This window comes from Stegostoma tigrinum, chromosome 19, assembly GCF_030684315.1.
Source record: "Stegostoma tigrinum isolate sSteTig4 chromosome 19, sSteTig4.hap1, whole genome shotgun sequence".
NCBI classification, from domain to species: domain Eukaryota; kingdom Metazoa; phylum Chordata; class Chondrichthyes; order Orectolobiformes; family Stegostomatidae; genus Stegostoma; species Stegostoma tigrinum.
This window is the reverse complement of record NC_081372.1, coordinates 25,634,530-25,649,629: the sequence shown is the minus strand read 5'-3', so window position 1 is coordinate 25,649,629 and position 15,100 is coordinate 25,634,530. Positions and strand designations below refer to the sequence as shown.

Genomic DNA, 15,100 nt, shown 5'->3' with positions numbered 1-15,100 from the left:
TTAGAGGGTCAAAGTAGGCATCATTTAAAGTACAATGCCAGGATTTTTCTGGGGTCAGGGAGGATAGTTGGGGTTGAGGTTCAATGTGGTGGGCCGCCTCATTTTAGAAACTGGGTGGAAGTGGGTTATCGGGGCAGTGTGAGGTAAAAGTTGACATGGAAACTTTTAGGGGCGTTACCAGGTGATAGGGCAGGGCCCAGTGCTCATGGTGGCCACCCATGAGCTGCAAACCCTGCCATCAGTATTTTCTCAATACTAATTGCAACTGGAAAATGACTGGGACAATACCCAGGGTGGGCGAAGTCAGTGTCAGTTTGATGGGCAAAAGTGGTGATGCCAGGACATTGCAGGGGTAAATACCTGAAGCATGTGTTTGCAAACTCGAGGTACATTTAATTTGCAATCAGCTGTTTGTCCATTTGCAAAACATGCAAAGTGAAAATTCTGAGGCTTCAAATACTTTTCAAAGTAAAATTGCACTGTGCTGTTGATGCTTTCAAATGTAACATTGCTGCTAACATCTGTATTGTTAAGATGCCAATGACTTAAAAAGATGACATTGAACTCTTCTTCCATCGCCTTTGCCTTGGTGCCCATTCCTTTAGACAGGAGTCCTCTCCCTGTCTTACAGACCCCTTCGCCTACCTCCAATACTCCCTCCACTTGGATCTGTCCCCTCTGGCCTTTTACCTGCATTTGACCTGATCATTGAGCACTGTTGATGTGACATTGGTCATTTCAACTTCTCTGTTCCATCTTAACCATTCCAACCTATCTTCCTGTGAACTGACTGCACTCAGTTCCAACCCTGAGTTTGTAATTAAGCCTGCCGACTAAAGGTAGTACTATTGTAGTCTGGTGTACTGACCTCCGTATTGCAGAGGCTGAGTGTCCGGTTTCAGATACTTTCTGGTACTCAGATACAGTCTCAGATACAGTTCTGAGGAAGGGTCACCGGACCCAAAACGTTAACTCTTTTTTTTTTTTTCCCCCTCCACACATGCTGCCAGACCTGCTGAGTTTTTCCAGCAACTTCTTCGTTTCTGTTCCTGATTTATAGCATCCGTGGTTCTTTTGGTTCTCAGATACTTTCTCCTATTTTCCCGTGGACCGTGACGTGATGATGGAATATCAGGCCATTGTGTCAAATATGGTTGCCATTTTCATCTGTTGATCCCCACCACCACCACCCCTACCACCACTAGAAGCTGATAGCTTCCCCCAGCAATGCCCAGCTTGCTTCTACCTCCGTCCCAAAACCCAGAAACAGGACTGCCCTGGCAGGCCCACTTTTCTGCCTCTCCCTGCTCCACAGAATTTCTCTTGTCCTACCTTGACTCGGTCTTTTCTCTCTTGGAGACTACCTGTTCACTACTTGCCCATTTACAGCCGCAATTCCTCTGATGATCTATGCCAGTTTCGGAATTTCCAGTTTGTGCGCTCCAGCCACCTCCAGTTTACCGTGGGCATGCAATCCCTTTACATTTCTATTTCCTACTGGGTTGGTCTCGGCACTCTCCACTTCTTCCTGGAGCAAAGACCTCAACCATCCCCATCCACCACCAGCCTCCACAGTTTGGCTGAGCTTGTCCTCACCCTGAACAACTACTTTTTTACCTCCCTTTATTTTCTTCAGGTCAGAGGGGTGGCCATGGATATCCGCATGGACTCCAGTTATGCCTGTCTCTTGGTGGGGTACATGGAACAGTCCTGTTCCAGCTCCTACCCACAACTCTTTTTCTGGTACATTGATGATATCATTGCTGCTTCTCTTGCTCGACAAGAATTGTAGAGTTTATCGTTTTTTTTTTTTTTTTTTTTCGCTACCAGTTTCCACCCTGGCTTCACTTTCACTTGGTCCATCTCTGACTCCTCCCTTCCCTTCCTCGACATCTCTGTTTCCATTTCTGGGGATAGGCTGGCCATCGGTATCTATCATAAACCCACTGCTGTGATTACCTTTTGACTATACGCTCTCACACCCTGCTTCCTTTTAAAGACTGTTCTGTTCTTCCAGTTCCTCTGTCTCTGTCTCTGTCTCTGTCTCTGTCACATCTGTTCGGATGATGCCAACTTTGACGAAGGAGCCTCCGAGATGACTACTTTCTTCCTCAACAAAGGATTCCTAGCACCATGGTTGGCAGGGCCCTCCGTCATGTCCAACCCATCTCCTGCACTTAGGCCCTCACAGCCCCCCTCCTCTTGCAACAGCAATAGGGTTCCCCTTCTCCTCACCCACCAGTATCCGCATCCAGAGGATCATTAAATGTTATTTCTGCCATCTCCAGCGAGATGCCACCACCAGACACACATTTCTCTACTCTCACTTGACAGCCTTCCACAGGGAATGTTCTCTCTGTGACATCCCCTGGTCCACTCTTCCTTCACTCCCAAAAACCCCCTCATCACACACACAGTGCAAATGCAGAAGGTGTGACACCTGTCTGTTTATTTCCTCTCTCCTCAGTATCCAAGGGCCCACACACACCTTCCAGATGCAGCAGTGCTGTATCTGGACTTCACAATCTAATTTACCACATTTGTTGCTCACAATGTAGTGTCCTCTACTTTGGGGAAATGAAGTGCACGTTAGGTGATCATTTCGTAGAACACCTACACTCTGTCTGCAAAAAAGACCTTGAGCTTCCAGTTGCCTTCTACTTTAAAGTACCATCCTGTTTCCTATTCAGCATCTCTATCTGAAGCTTGCTGCAGTGTTCCAGGGTAGCTCGGTGCAATCTGGATGGACACTATCTCATTTTCCGCTTGGGGACCTGCATCCTTCAGGACTCAGTATTGGGTTAACAGCTTTAGGGCTTCAGGTCTCCCATGCCTTACCCAACTCCCATACACCAGGCCTTGTGATCATATGCAATTACACACAACCCATTGTTAGCTATTTACAGTCCCCATGAATAACTATTCACCCTCCTAGCCAAATCGTTATCCACTCCCTTTGTCTATCCAACAGTTCTTCTCTCTCTTTGGGCTCTATTCCATCCATTCTTTACTCCTTAGCCCCTCCCCCTGCCCAATCTTCTGTATATTAACTGACATTTTCCGACTTGCCGTCAGTTCTGAGGATGGGTTACTCGACCCAAAATGTTCGCTCTAATTTTTCTCCTCAGATGCTGCCAGACTTGCTGAGCTTTTCCAGCAATTTCTGCGTTTGTTTCTGATTTACAGCATCCCTAGTTCTTTCGATTTTTAACTGGCAGTTAAAGGTGTTGAAGAGCATGCTATCAGGTTGGAGGGGACAGAACAAGACAGGGCCTGATAGTCCGATAGCTGGTGGAACCTTATAGGGGAGCTGTTATTTATTGTTTTTCGCTTACCTGTTGTCTTGGTGGGAGAAAGAGAGAGGATAGGTGAGACTGATGTGTTCATGTCATGGCACAAGTTGTCATTAAGTACCTGATGAGTGAGCACTTGAGCACTTATTTGGACTCTGAGGCTACCGACTTTCTGCCCTCCTGTCTGCTGTAATGCACAAACTAATGGCAGTCTTAATCAGGGCAATTATTTGACTTCAAAACCACTCCTTTTGAGCCAGGTCACACATTCAAGCTGCAGCTGGTACCACTAAAAGGCTGTCAAACTGGTATCTGCCCTATCTCACCAATGTCGGTCACTGATGTAGCGCTAGGATGGGACTTAGAAACAATCCATGCATCAGCTCACTACCATGGATAGAAAACACAACCCAATGAATCTGAATATCATGAATTGAAGTCACATTTCAGAGACTTGAATACATCATGCAACCTGACTCTTCTGTGTAATGCTGAGACATTTCTGTCCTTTCGGAAATGGCGTTTTCAAAATAACACCTTAAACCAAGATCCTGTTTATTTGCTCAAGCTGATGGCAGAGGATTATGTGGCACAATTTAAATAAGATCAAAGGAAATCCTCTGTTTTATCATCACTAAAACAGCTTATCTGAATATTTAGCCTACTGTAGTAGAGTCATCCTTCAGTCCAACCAGTCAATGCCAAAAATAATTCCAACAAAACTAGTCCCACCTGCCTGCTTCTGTTCGTGGGATTTTGCTTTGCTTGAACTGGCTGTCATTGGCTCTTTTACAACAGTGACCACACTTTTAAAACAAAATACTTTGAGCTGTGAATCCCTTCTTGACATCCAGAGGATGGGGAAGCCATTGTTTTATTGCAAGTTTTTTCTTTATTTATGGTTGATGACAAAAGCTCACTTTCATGGATGACTATTAAAATTTTTGTGTATGAACTGAGGCAACATCCTTGATATTATTTGAGGGCATACGGTTGAGATAAGGCAGAATATATGTTTTCCTAAATCGAAATGAAGGTCTTCGTGTTTTAAAAAAAAACTTCTGGAAATATTGGCGTTGACAGCTAGGCTGACAGTTATTTAATATCCTTTGTTGAATTTAACCTGCTAATAGAGTCAAACAGTCATAATAGCATTGAACTAGATCCTCTCATCTAACTCGTCTATGCTGATCAAGGTTTCCAAACTAAATTAGTTCCACTTACTTGCAATTGGTCCATTCCCTTTTAAACCTTTTCTAATTTAAGTACTATCCAAATTCTGTTAAATGTTGTAACTGTTCCTGCATCTACCATTTCCTCCATCAGCTCATTCCAGATATGAACCAGCCTCTTTGTGGAAAAAAATGCCCCTCGGGTCCCTTTTTAAAATTTTTCTCCTCTCACCTTAAATTACACCCTCTAGTTTTGAACTTCCCTAACCCTAGGGAGAAGACCTTTTTGCTATTCACCCTATTTGTGCTCCCTGAGATTTTATAAACCCCTGTAACTGCACCTACTCAACCTCCTATCTCCAGTGGGGAAAAAATGTACCAGCTTATCCAGCCTGTCCTTATAACTCAAGCCCTTCAGTCCCAGTAACATTCTTGTACATCTTTTCTGCACCCTATTTCATTAAATAATATCCTTCCTGTACCAATGCAGTCAAAAAATGGCCACACCAGCAACCTATACAACTGTAACATCATGTCCCAATTCCTAAACTCAATGGAATGAACAATGAAGGCATGCATTCCGAACACCACCTTTTATCACCCTGTCTACCTGTGATGTAACTTTCACAGAACTATGTACCTGAAACCCTAGGCCTGTTTGTTGTAATCCACTCTCCATTTTTTGTGTAATGAAAATGCAACATCTAGCGTTTAGCTGAACTCCATCTGCCAGTGTTCAGTCCATAGGCCCGATTTGATCAATATCCCTTTATAATCTTAGATAACCTTACTCACTGTTTACTATCCCACCAATTTTGGAGTCCTCTGCAAACTTACTAACCATGCTTCCTTTATTTTCATCCAAATTGTTTTATATAAAATAACAAACAAGTGTTATCTTGAAACACCACAACCTGTGATGAGAAGATTTTATAGTTGAACTGTAAGGTAGGGAGTTCTAAGAATTTGACCCTTTGTTTATGAGCTATGTTTTAAGATGATGGCATTTTCTATGTAGAGGTGTGTCAACTTATCATAAAAACGTCTTGTGCTAATTGAAATATGAAGAATTCTTTATAAATAAATTCTTTCCTTGTGTAATGTGGCGTTGATTTTAGTTGAGGATTGCATTTTGGCCCCCTTATCTAATTAAGGATATGGTGACATTGCAAATAGTCCAGAGAAAGTCCATTAAATTGGTTCTTGGTGTGGAAGGGTTTCCTTATGGATAGAAGTTGAGTATTTTGGGCTTATACAAAATGGAGTCCAGAAGAATAAGAAAGGACAATATTGAAACATAAGATTCTCGAGAGGCTTGACAGGGTCGATGCAGAGAGATTATTGTTCCCTTTTGGGAGATTCTAGGATGAGACAGCATATTCTCAGAGTAAGTGGTTGCCCATTTAAGACACAGCTGAGGATTTTTTTGAGGCTAGTGAATCTGTGAAATTCTTTATCACAGAGGGTTGTCGAGGCTGGATTGTTAAATACAATCAAGTTTGAGATAGACAAATTTTTAGTCAGGAAGGAAGTGAGGGTACTGGGCGAAAGGCCGGAAAGCAGAATTGAGGATTATCAAATCAGCTATGATCTCATTTAATGGCAGTGCAGACTTGAGGAGCCAAATGGCTGCCTTCTGATTTGTCATCTTATGATCTTTTAACTATTGATGATGTTGATGAATTCGTCCCGTTCTATTTCTGTGTGAATCAGCACAGTAAAAAGGTATTATTACAATGTGGCTCCATCGCCTGAATAAATGATCTGACAGGAATGATCAAGGAGCCCCTGAAAATTAAAAAGTGATTCTTGTAAATCAAAAAGGTAGCCCTTAAGGAAATCTCAAGAGGAAACCTTGGAATAAAAATGTACTGTGATCAACTGGGGCATGGACTGGGGTTGTTTGGCATGGATGGGACATGAAGAGTGTTGAGAGGATGAGGAGTTGAGGGCTGTTTTTATTGTTTCTTTCTCAAAGTGCTTGTGTACTGAACCCAGCCTTTCACCCACTCCACCTCTACATCTGATAGCCTGCAAACTTTTTCTGGGGTCTCCCACCACTGTTCCCATTAAACCTGCCCTCCATCACTATTGCGACCATCACCAGAGTGAAAATCCAGAATACTTTGTTCTGGTTCAAGTTTCCAGAGCTGTCAGTTGTCTTGAATGTGTTGCTGAACTTAGAGTGAAAGTTTTAGGTTTAAATTTATTGATGTTATGCCCAGAATGTTGAAAATCCGTAAACTAATTTAATCTTTGTGGTTTAAAAACAGATTACGAATAAGAGAGGCTGACCATGAAATCTAACGACTGTAACTCAGAAACCATTGGTAACATCAGCAAGCTACAGGTAATGACGGTATATTTTATCTTGCATTTATCAGTGACTTCCTTGATTGAAGTATGCAACATAAATCATTCACATTTTTATGTTAAATATTTCAACCGTTACTTTTGGAGGCCAGTGAGAGCAAATTCATCCATGATTTTTGAAGATTAAATACCTTCTGTGCTATATCTGCCTGGTTTCCAGCTGTGCTTGACTTGGGAATGATTGATGCTTGACAGTAAGTGCTAAAATTGATAAGAACCGTTCTTAAGCATAGACATCCCTTTTGCTAATGAAGATAATCTAGCTGTGTGAACTGAGGCATTATAAATTGAATCACAGTTGCAAATATTTTCAGGGGAAATGAATTCAAGCATGATAATTTTAAAGCAAATTGAGCAAGACAGCATTCTTAATGCAAGTATTGCCTACATAGAACAAGTTAGAGTACAGTTCTATAGCTTCAAATTTGAAATCTTGCAAGGTTGTTTACTGGGATCATAGGCATGTTGAATACTAATCTTAGATGCCAGTGGATGGTGATTTGAGTTGATCATTATTGTAATTTAACATACACTGCAAGTTCTGACCTGCTTAGGTTAGCCATAAAAGTGGAATGTGTACAGGTTTCAGTTGCCAAAATGTGTGACACTGCATTTCACTGAAAACAGTAGCGTTGCATGTAAAGACGTGTTTGATGTAATACAATAATTGAGTCAGACAGCTGCAGTGACAGGACAGTTGCATATTAAACAGAAGGCTCTCTGTATTCATCACCTGCACTATTAGTGTAGTGTCTTGCAGTTTATTTTAGATATGTTTCTCCACTAAACCATAAAAGTATGTCCTTTCAGTATTTTTTTTTGGATGTGCGCGTTGTTCCGTACTTCCTCTTCGTGTTTACCTTTTGTTTTTGAATACATGGTAAGAGAAAGCAGTGAAGAGGAAACAAGAAGGGAAAAGCTGAGCAAGGTGAAAAATACCTGTAGGAACTGTCGCTATTTGTTTTATATCTATATCTATAGCTAGCTTGCTGTCATCCTCTAATTTCAATTTGAATGGCCAAACATTTTGATCATTCTCTGCTGTTAGGTCTATTGTGTCTAATCATGTGACCTACCGTTCCCCTTCTCACGATTATGCATTTTCCTTAAATTCTTTAATTAGCCATGAATGGTGGATCCATGCCTTAGAATTTTCTTTAGGATAGAAGGGTGGGATGCTGTTTGGAGGGTTGGTATAGAATCAATGGACCAGATGGCCTCTCTGCACTGCAGGAATTCTATGAATATACTTCTCATTTTTCTAAAACATCTCCTTAAATGTCTGCCATTGCATCCCTATTCATCTGTTTCTTGGAATGGTATTCCAATTCATTTTAGCTCACTCAGTTTTTATGCCCACACAGTTGCCCTTATTTAAGTTTAAAATACCAGTCTTCTCCCTTTGAAATTGGATGTAAAACTGCATCTGCCTATCAGCATTTTTAATCCAAAATCTTTAATTTATCCTGTCAGATTAGACAATGCCAAATTTAATAAAACTTGCTCTTGGTTGGCTTCAGAAATGCTATTCAAAGAAACTGTCTCAAAATTACTCTCTGAATTCTTCATCCATATTACATTGCCAATGTGATTTCAGTTTGTGTGTTGATTAAAATCATCCATGATTATTGCAGTCTGTTTATTAGAAGCAGTCAATATTTTTTCTTGTAAACTTCACCCTACATGATAGTTGTTGTAATAACAATAGGTAGCATCCCTCCACATTTATCTATCTTCCTGTTTTTTTCTGGAAAGATATGTATTTCCCCATATCAAAACCTAATTCTCATTGTCCTGCAGCCTTGTCTCTATAATGGCTCTCCAGAATGTGTTTACTTCAGTATGCTCCCTGATTTACTTTGTTACAAATTTTATATGTATTCAGATTTGGACCCTTTTTTAATTTTGTCTTTTTCTTACATTTCTAACATCAAGTTTTGATTGTTGATCTACAATTAGGTTTATTGCTCCTGTCACGTCCTGCCATTGTCTGAATTTTACTTCTCAGTATTTTGCTTTAATGCCTCAACTAAGCCCCTTGAATTGTTACATCTCTCAAAATTAAAGGCCTCAAACCCCCTCCCTTGCTTTAAAGTTCTCTCCACTTTCCTGGTTATGTAGCTTCGTAGAACAATAATCCTAGTCACAACTATATAGATCGCACATTCCCCAGTACTGATGCCAGTGTTCCACTAACCACAACCTACTTTTCCCATGCCAGTCTTTGAGCATACATTCATTTCTTTCATTCAGTAGACATTATCTTAGCACCTAGTCATTAGCACAACTAATTGAATCCTGTATTGTTGCATGTTCACTATATTTCTGAATTCAATACAGTTCCTACTGTACCGTCCAAGTCTCTGTATTACTTGGCTCAATTTCAAACTTAGTTCCAAATTCCCATTCTGTTTTATTCTTGGTTTGCATTGTAATTATTCCAAACCTTTTACCTTGTTCAACTTCTCCCTTCTTGTTTCCTCTTGACCTCTTTCTCTTACCATGTGCTACAAATAATCAGAGCCCATTGACTTACTGTACTTGGATTTCTAGAAGATATTTATCAAAGTGGCACATAAAAGATTACTGCGCTTAGGAGTTCATGGAACAAGGCATAATATGTGGATTGGATACTCGTTGGATAGCAGAAGGTGGAGAGTACGTTTTAAATGAATCTTTTACTGATTGACAGGATTTGATGAATGTTGTCATGCAGAGGTCTGTGCTGTGTCCTCAATTTTTTCCAATTTATGTCAATGACTTGGATGAGGGCATGCTCACCAATTTTGCATATAATGCTAAGATAGTTGGGAAAGTATGTTGTGAGGTGTATATATATGGAGGTTTCAGACTTCTAGATTGAGCAAGTGAACAAAATCTGGAAGGTAGAATATTAGATCAGAGGACATGAAATTGTTTACATTAGAGAGCAGAATTATTTTTAAACAGCCATGTTACTTAAATGGTGAACAACTGCAGAATTCTATGGTGCAGAAGAATTTAGTTCTTCTAATTAGCAAGTCACAAAATGTTAGTGTTGTTCCAGCAGGTAATTAAAAAGGCCAATGGGATACTATGTAAAAACGAAAGAACTGGAGTACCAGCATGGGCCCTGGTTATGCCTGTCGCTTTGTGGATTACGTGGAACATTCCTTGTTCCAGTCCTCTTCCAGCCCCCACCCACAACTCTTCTTCCAATATATCAATGATATCATTGCTACTTCCTTCACTCATTTGGAGTTGGACAAGTTCACTGATTTCGCTTCCAATTTCCACCCTGCCCTCACTTTCACCTGGCCACCGATAATCACTATAAACCCACTGATTCCCACAGCTACCTGGACTGTACATTATACCAGCTTTGTGTAAAAGCTCCATCCCATTCTCTCGGTTCCTCCGTCTCTGTCGCATATATTCAGATGAGGCCAACTTGGTCAAAGGATCCGGAATGTCCTCCATCCTCATCAACTGAGGATTCCTCTGCACCGTTGTTAACAGGGCCTTGAACCGGGTCTGATCCATCTTCCACACTTCTGCCTTCACCCCTTCTATTCCCTCCTGCAACAGCAATAGGGTTCTCCTTGTTCTTACCTACTGTCCTACCAGCATCCACATCCAGAAGATCATCAGACTCCATTTCTGCCACTTCCAGCAAGATATCGCCACCAGACACCCATTCCCCTGCCCTCCTTTTTATCTGCCTTCCGCAGGGATTGTTCCCTCCTGGGACACCCTGGTCCAAAATTACTTCACCTCCCCGCAACAACCCCCCCCCCCACATTCCCAACCCCACAGTACGTTCCCCTACAACTGGCGAAGGCGCACCACCTGCCCATTCACCACCTCCCTCCCCACTACCCAAGGGCCCAAACACACGTCCCAGTGAAGCGGCACTTCAACTGCACTTCCCAGAATCCAGGCTACTGCATTTGCTGCTCACAATGTAGTCTCCTGTACATTGGGGAAATGAAGCATAGACTAGTGACCACTTCGCAGAACATCTATGTTCTGCTCGCAAAAAAACCCCCTGAGATTCCAGTTGCCTGCCACTTTAACACGCCACCCTGTTCCCCAGCCAACATCTCTGTCACTGTCTTGCTGCAGTTCCAGTGAAGCTCAACACTAGCTTGAAGAACAACACCTCAGCTTCCACTTGGGGACCCTGCAGCTGTCTGGACTCGATTGTTGAGTTCAATAATTTTAGGGCCTAAACTCTCCTATGTCCAAGCCTCCTACCCCACACACCAAGCCTTGTTATCACATAGCCTGACATTACACACTATGTATTGTTAGTCACTAACAGTCCCCATCAACAACTATTCACTCTCCTAGCCAGATCATTATCAACTCCTTTGTCTATCCAACTGCTCTTCTCCCCCTTTGGGTTCTGTCTTATTGTTTACTCCCTACCCCATCCCCCTCCATATTTTCTGCATATAAACTGATGTTTTCCCAGCTACTGTCAGTTCTGAGGAAGGGTCACTGGACCCGAAACGTTAACTCTGATCTTTATTCTTCACAGATGCTGCCAGACCTGCTGAGCTTTTCCTGCAACTTGTGTTTGTTGTAGAATACTATGCTTTCTTATGAGAGGAATTGGACGTAAAACTAAGGATATTATTGTTATGAACCAGACCAGTTCCCCCCTCCACCCCTCTTCTCCAAAGTTTATTATGGAGATAACCTAAAAACTAATTCAAATATTTTTTTGAAAAGGCAAGTGCACGGCTCTTTTACAGAGATAGTAGGAACTGCCGATGCTGGCGAATCTGATAACACAGTATGAAGCTGGATGAACGCAGCAGGCCAAGCAGCATCAGAGGAGCAGGAAAGTTGATGTTTCCGGTTGAGACTCTTTTTCTGAAGAAGGGCCTCAACCCGAAACATCAACTTTCCTGCCCCTCTGATGTTGCTTGGCCTGCTATGTTCAACCAGCTTCATACTGTGTTATCTCTGTAAGACTCTGTGTTCCAGGTATGATTCAATTGGTCCATCACTGAGTTTTAGTCAAAACACACTTTTATTCTTGCAACACATTCAAATGCCAACAAAAAGAATTGGTTTAACTTTACTCTGTTGAAATACATAACAAGGTAATGCATTATATAACCAATAATCATCAAATCTTCCAATGTAGGCAGCAACACATAAACACACCCTTGGAAAATGCAATTTAGAAACAAGTTATTATTTTCAAGTGTTGTCTTTTCCAATCATAGAATCATAGAGCTGTATAGCGTGGAAACAGACCCTTCGGTCCAACATGGCCATGCTGACTAGATATCTTAAATTAATCTAGTCCCATTGGCCAAAATTTGGCCCATGTCCCATTAAACTCTTCCTATTCACATACCCATTCAGATGCCTTTTAAATGTTGTAATAGTACCTGCCTCCATCACCTCCTCTGGCAGCTCATTCCATACGCGCACTACCCTCTGCATGAAAAGGTTGCTCCTTAGGTTCCTTTTAAATATTACCCCTCTGAAACTATTAAACCTTCAACTTATGCTGTCTAGTTTTGGACTCCTGCCACCACCCCCCACCCCCCACCCCCAACCTGAAAAGACCATGGCTATTCACCTAATTTAAGCCCTTCATGATTTTAAACACCTCAATAAGGTCACCCCTCGGCTTCCTCTGCTCTCGGGAAAATAGCCACAGCGTATTCAGCATCCCCTGTAGGTATAGCCCTCCAACCCTGGCAACATCCTTGTAAATCTTTTCTGAACCCTTTTCAAGTTTCACAATATCCTTTCTATTGCAGGGAGACCAGAATCACATGCAGTATTCCAAAAGTAACCTAACCAATGTCTTTCACAGCCACAGCATGACTACCCAACTCAATGCAGTGAGCAATAAAGGCAAGCACATCAAATGTCTTCTTCACTATCCTGTCTACCTGTGACTCCACTTTCAAGGAACTATGAACCTGTACCCCAAGGCCTCTTTATTCAGTTACACTTCACAGGACCGTAACATTAAATGTGAGTCTTGGCCTGATGTGCCTTTCCAAAATGCAGCACCTCACATTTATCTAAATTAAACTCCATCTGCCACTCGTCAGCCCATCTGATCAAGATCCCATTGAACTCTGAGGTATCCTTCATTGCCCAGCACACCTCTAATTTTGGTGTTAGTTGAGTAGAAAGTGACACTGAAAGAAACAATCTGCCCTTTTTGATTTTTTTAAGAGGGAGCCGCTAAGTCTAAAATTTTACAGTAGTGGAAGAGAAGTGCAGCTGTCTGTTCCAGCAGTTGGCAAAACCCTACTCTACTAACTGAAAGTAAAAGTAGATTTTTTGGGGTTTGTGTGAGCCTGCTGCTGCCTACACATGAATTTTCGGTTTTTAAAACTTCAGCCGTGGAGAACTCAAAGCTGTTTGTCAACTGCATTTCTGAAGGAAACATTTCAGGACCACTATGACAGTGTCCCCCGCAAAAGGAACAGGATGGAGTACGTCTCTTGAAACCATAGTATTGTCATGTTATACTTCAGTTATAGAGGGCATCAGTGCCACCATACTGAGAATACTGTGTGCAGTCTGTCTCCTTATTTAAAGAAGAATATTTCGAAAAGAAACCTTTTTTTAATCCTGAAAAGATCATGAAGCATTTTGATCCATCGAGTTACATAGGAACTTAAAGAAATCAGGAGGAGGAGGCCATTTGGCCCTTCGAGCCTGCTCCACCAGTCATCTTGATCATTGCTGATCCTCCAACTCAACAGTCTAATCTTGCTTTCTGTCTGTAAACATTTTGATCCCATTGGCCCCAAGTGCTATATCTAGTCACCCCTTGAAGACATTCATTGTTTTGGCATCAACTACTTCCTGTGGTAATGAATTCCACAAGCTCACTACTGTTGTGTGAGGAAATGTCTCCCCATCTCTGTCCTGAATTATCTACCCCGAATCCTCATACTGTGACTCCTGGTTCTGGACATGCCCACCATCCGGAACATCCTCCCTGCATCTACCCTCTCCAGTCTTGTTAGGATTTTATAAGTTACTATGAGATCCCTCCATCATTCATCTGAACTCTAGTGAAAATAATCACAATGTAGTAGTTCCTGTTTTGTAGGAAATGCGGCAGCTACTTTCATCAACGCCGTTTTCACAAAGAGCAGTAAGACAATTTTGAAATAATCAAAAATGCTTTGGCAGTGTTTATTGGAGCTCATGTTTGCTGGCCAGCACACTAGAAAAATTAACTAGATAGGATTGTAAAAACTATTATGGAATCTTTTCTATCTAGTATTTCACTTGGTGGTGTGCCGAAAGACATTGGCTAGAAACCCAAGCAAAACTCAGCCTTCACCATCACTGAAAAGCTGAGTTATGTTGGCTGGTTAGGTGTGCAGATTCAACTTGTTAGCCATGGCCTTATGCCTATTTTAGGACAATGCCTTACACACTTGGGAGTCACCATTCAATTCTGGCCAAGATTGGTGTAGCCTATTTGAAAATCCTATTGATCACCCACAATTTTTGATTTCATTTCCCAAAGCCATGTGAAATGATACTGTATGAGATTATCTCCAACAATATAGCACATCATTGAAGTATCATCCTATAATATTTGCTCAAGTGTTTGAGTGGAGCTTGAACCTTGTCTTCTAACTTGAAGAGCTATCACTGAAGCAAATCGACACAGAAAGGAAGTGAGACAAATTCAAACTGCATTGTATCTCGGTAAAGAAACAATAATACAGTAATTTAAAACTTAACTGATTTTTTTTCAGTATCTCACCACAGTGTTGCTATTGAACAGTACTGGAATTTGAGCTCAATATCTGCGGCTTGTGTTTTCTACCCCAGATTACTGATGCATCACTCTGTCAGGTGAGATATTAAAGAAGACAGAGATAAAGCTCATAGATACTTAAAACACAGAAGGAGACCATTTTTGCCCATTGTGTCCATGCTGGTCAACAAAGATCAGACGTTGGTATCTCCTTTCTTGGCTCCCTTGACAACCTCAGATATTTTTTTCAGGTGGGCCTGTGAACTTTTAAGGCTGATGCTTGTATCTCTTCTTCTCGCTCTTTCCTGTGATATTTCACAGCCCTCTACATGATGTCTATACCTATGTTGTCCTTTTTATGTGATGAAGACCACTTCAAAGTAATCATTTGAGGACTGTGCCTACATCTTCTGGGTCCACACACAGATTAACCCGATGATCCCGCCTCTCATCCAAGTTGTTCTCTTGGTCTTCACTATTTACGGAACTGTTTTCTGTTTTTCTTTATTCCATTCACT

The 15,100-nt window shown here is 41.5% G+C and overlaps 1 protein-coding gene across 5 annotated transcripts in view; it reads left to right on the top strand.

The window, feature by feature from the left end:
* Nucleotides 1-15,100, top strand: part of dnmt3bb.1 (DNA (cytosine-5-)-methyltransferase 3 beta, duplicate b.1) — a 284,103-nt gene that overhangs the window by 24,106 nt on the left and 244,897 nt on the right. For all 5 annotated transcript variants that reach the window (XM_059652779.1, XM_059652780.1, XM_059652778.1 and 2 more), the window contains exon 2: nucleotides 6,739-6,815. In XM_059652779.1, coding sequence (XP_059508762.1) covers nucleotides 6,762-6,815 — 54 coding nt within the window. In that variant the 5' untranslated portion in view covers nucleotides 6,739-6,761. The remainder of the gene's footprint in view (nucleotides 1-6,738; nucleotides 6,816-15,100) is intronic.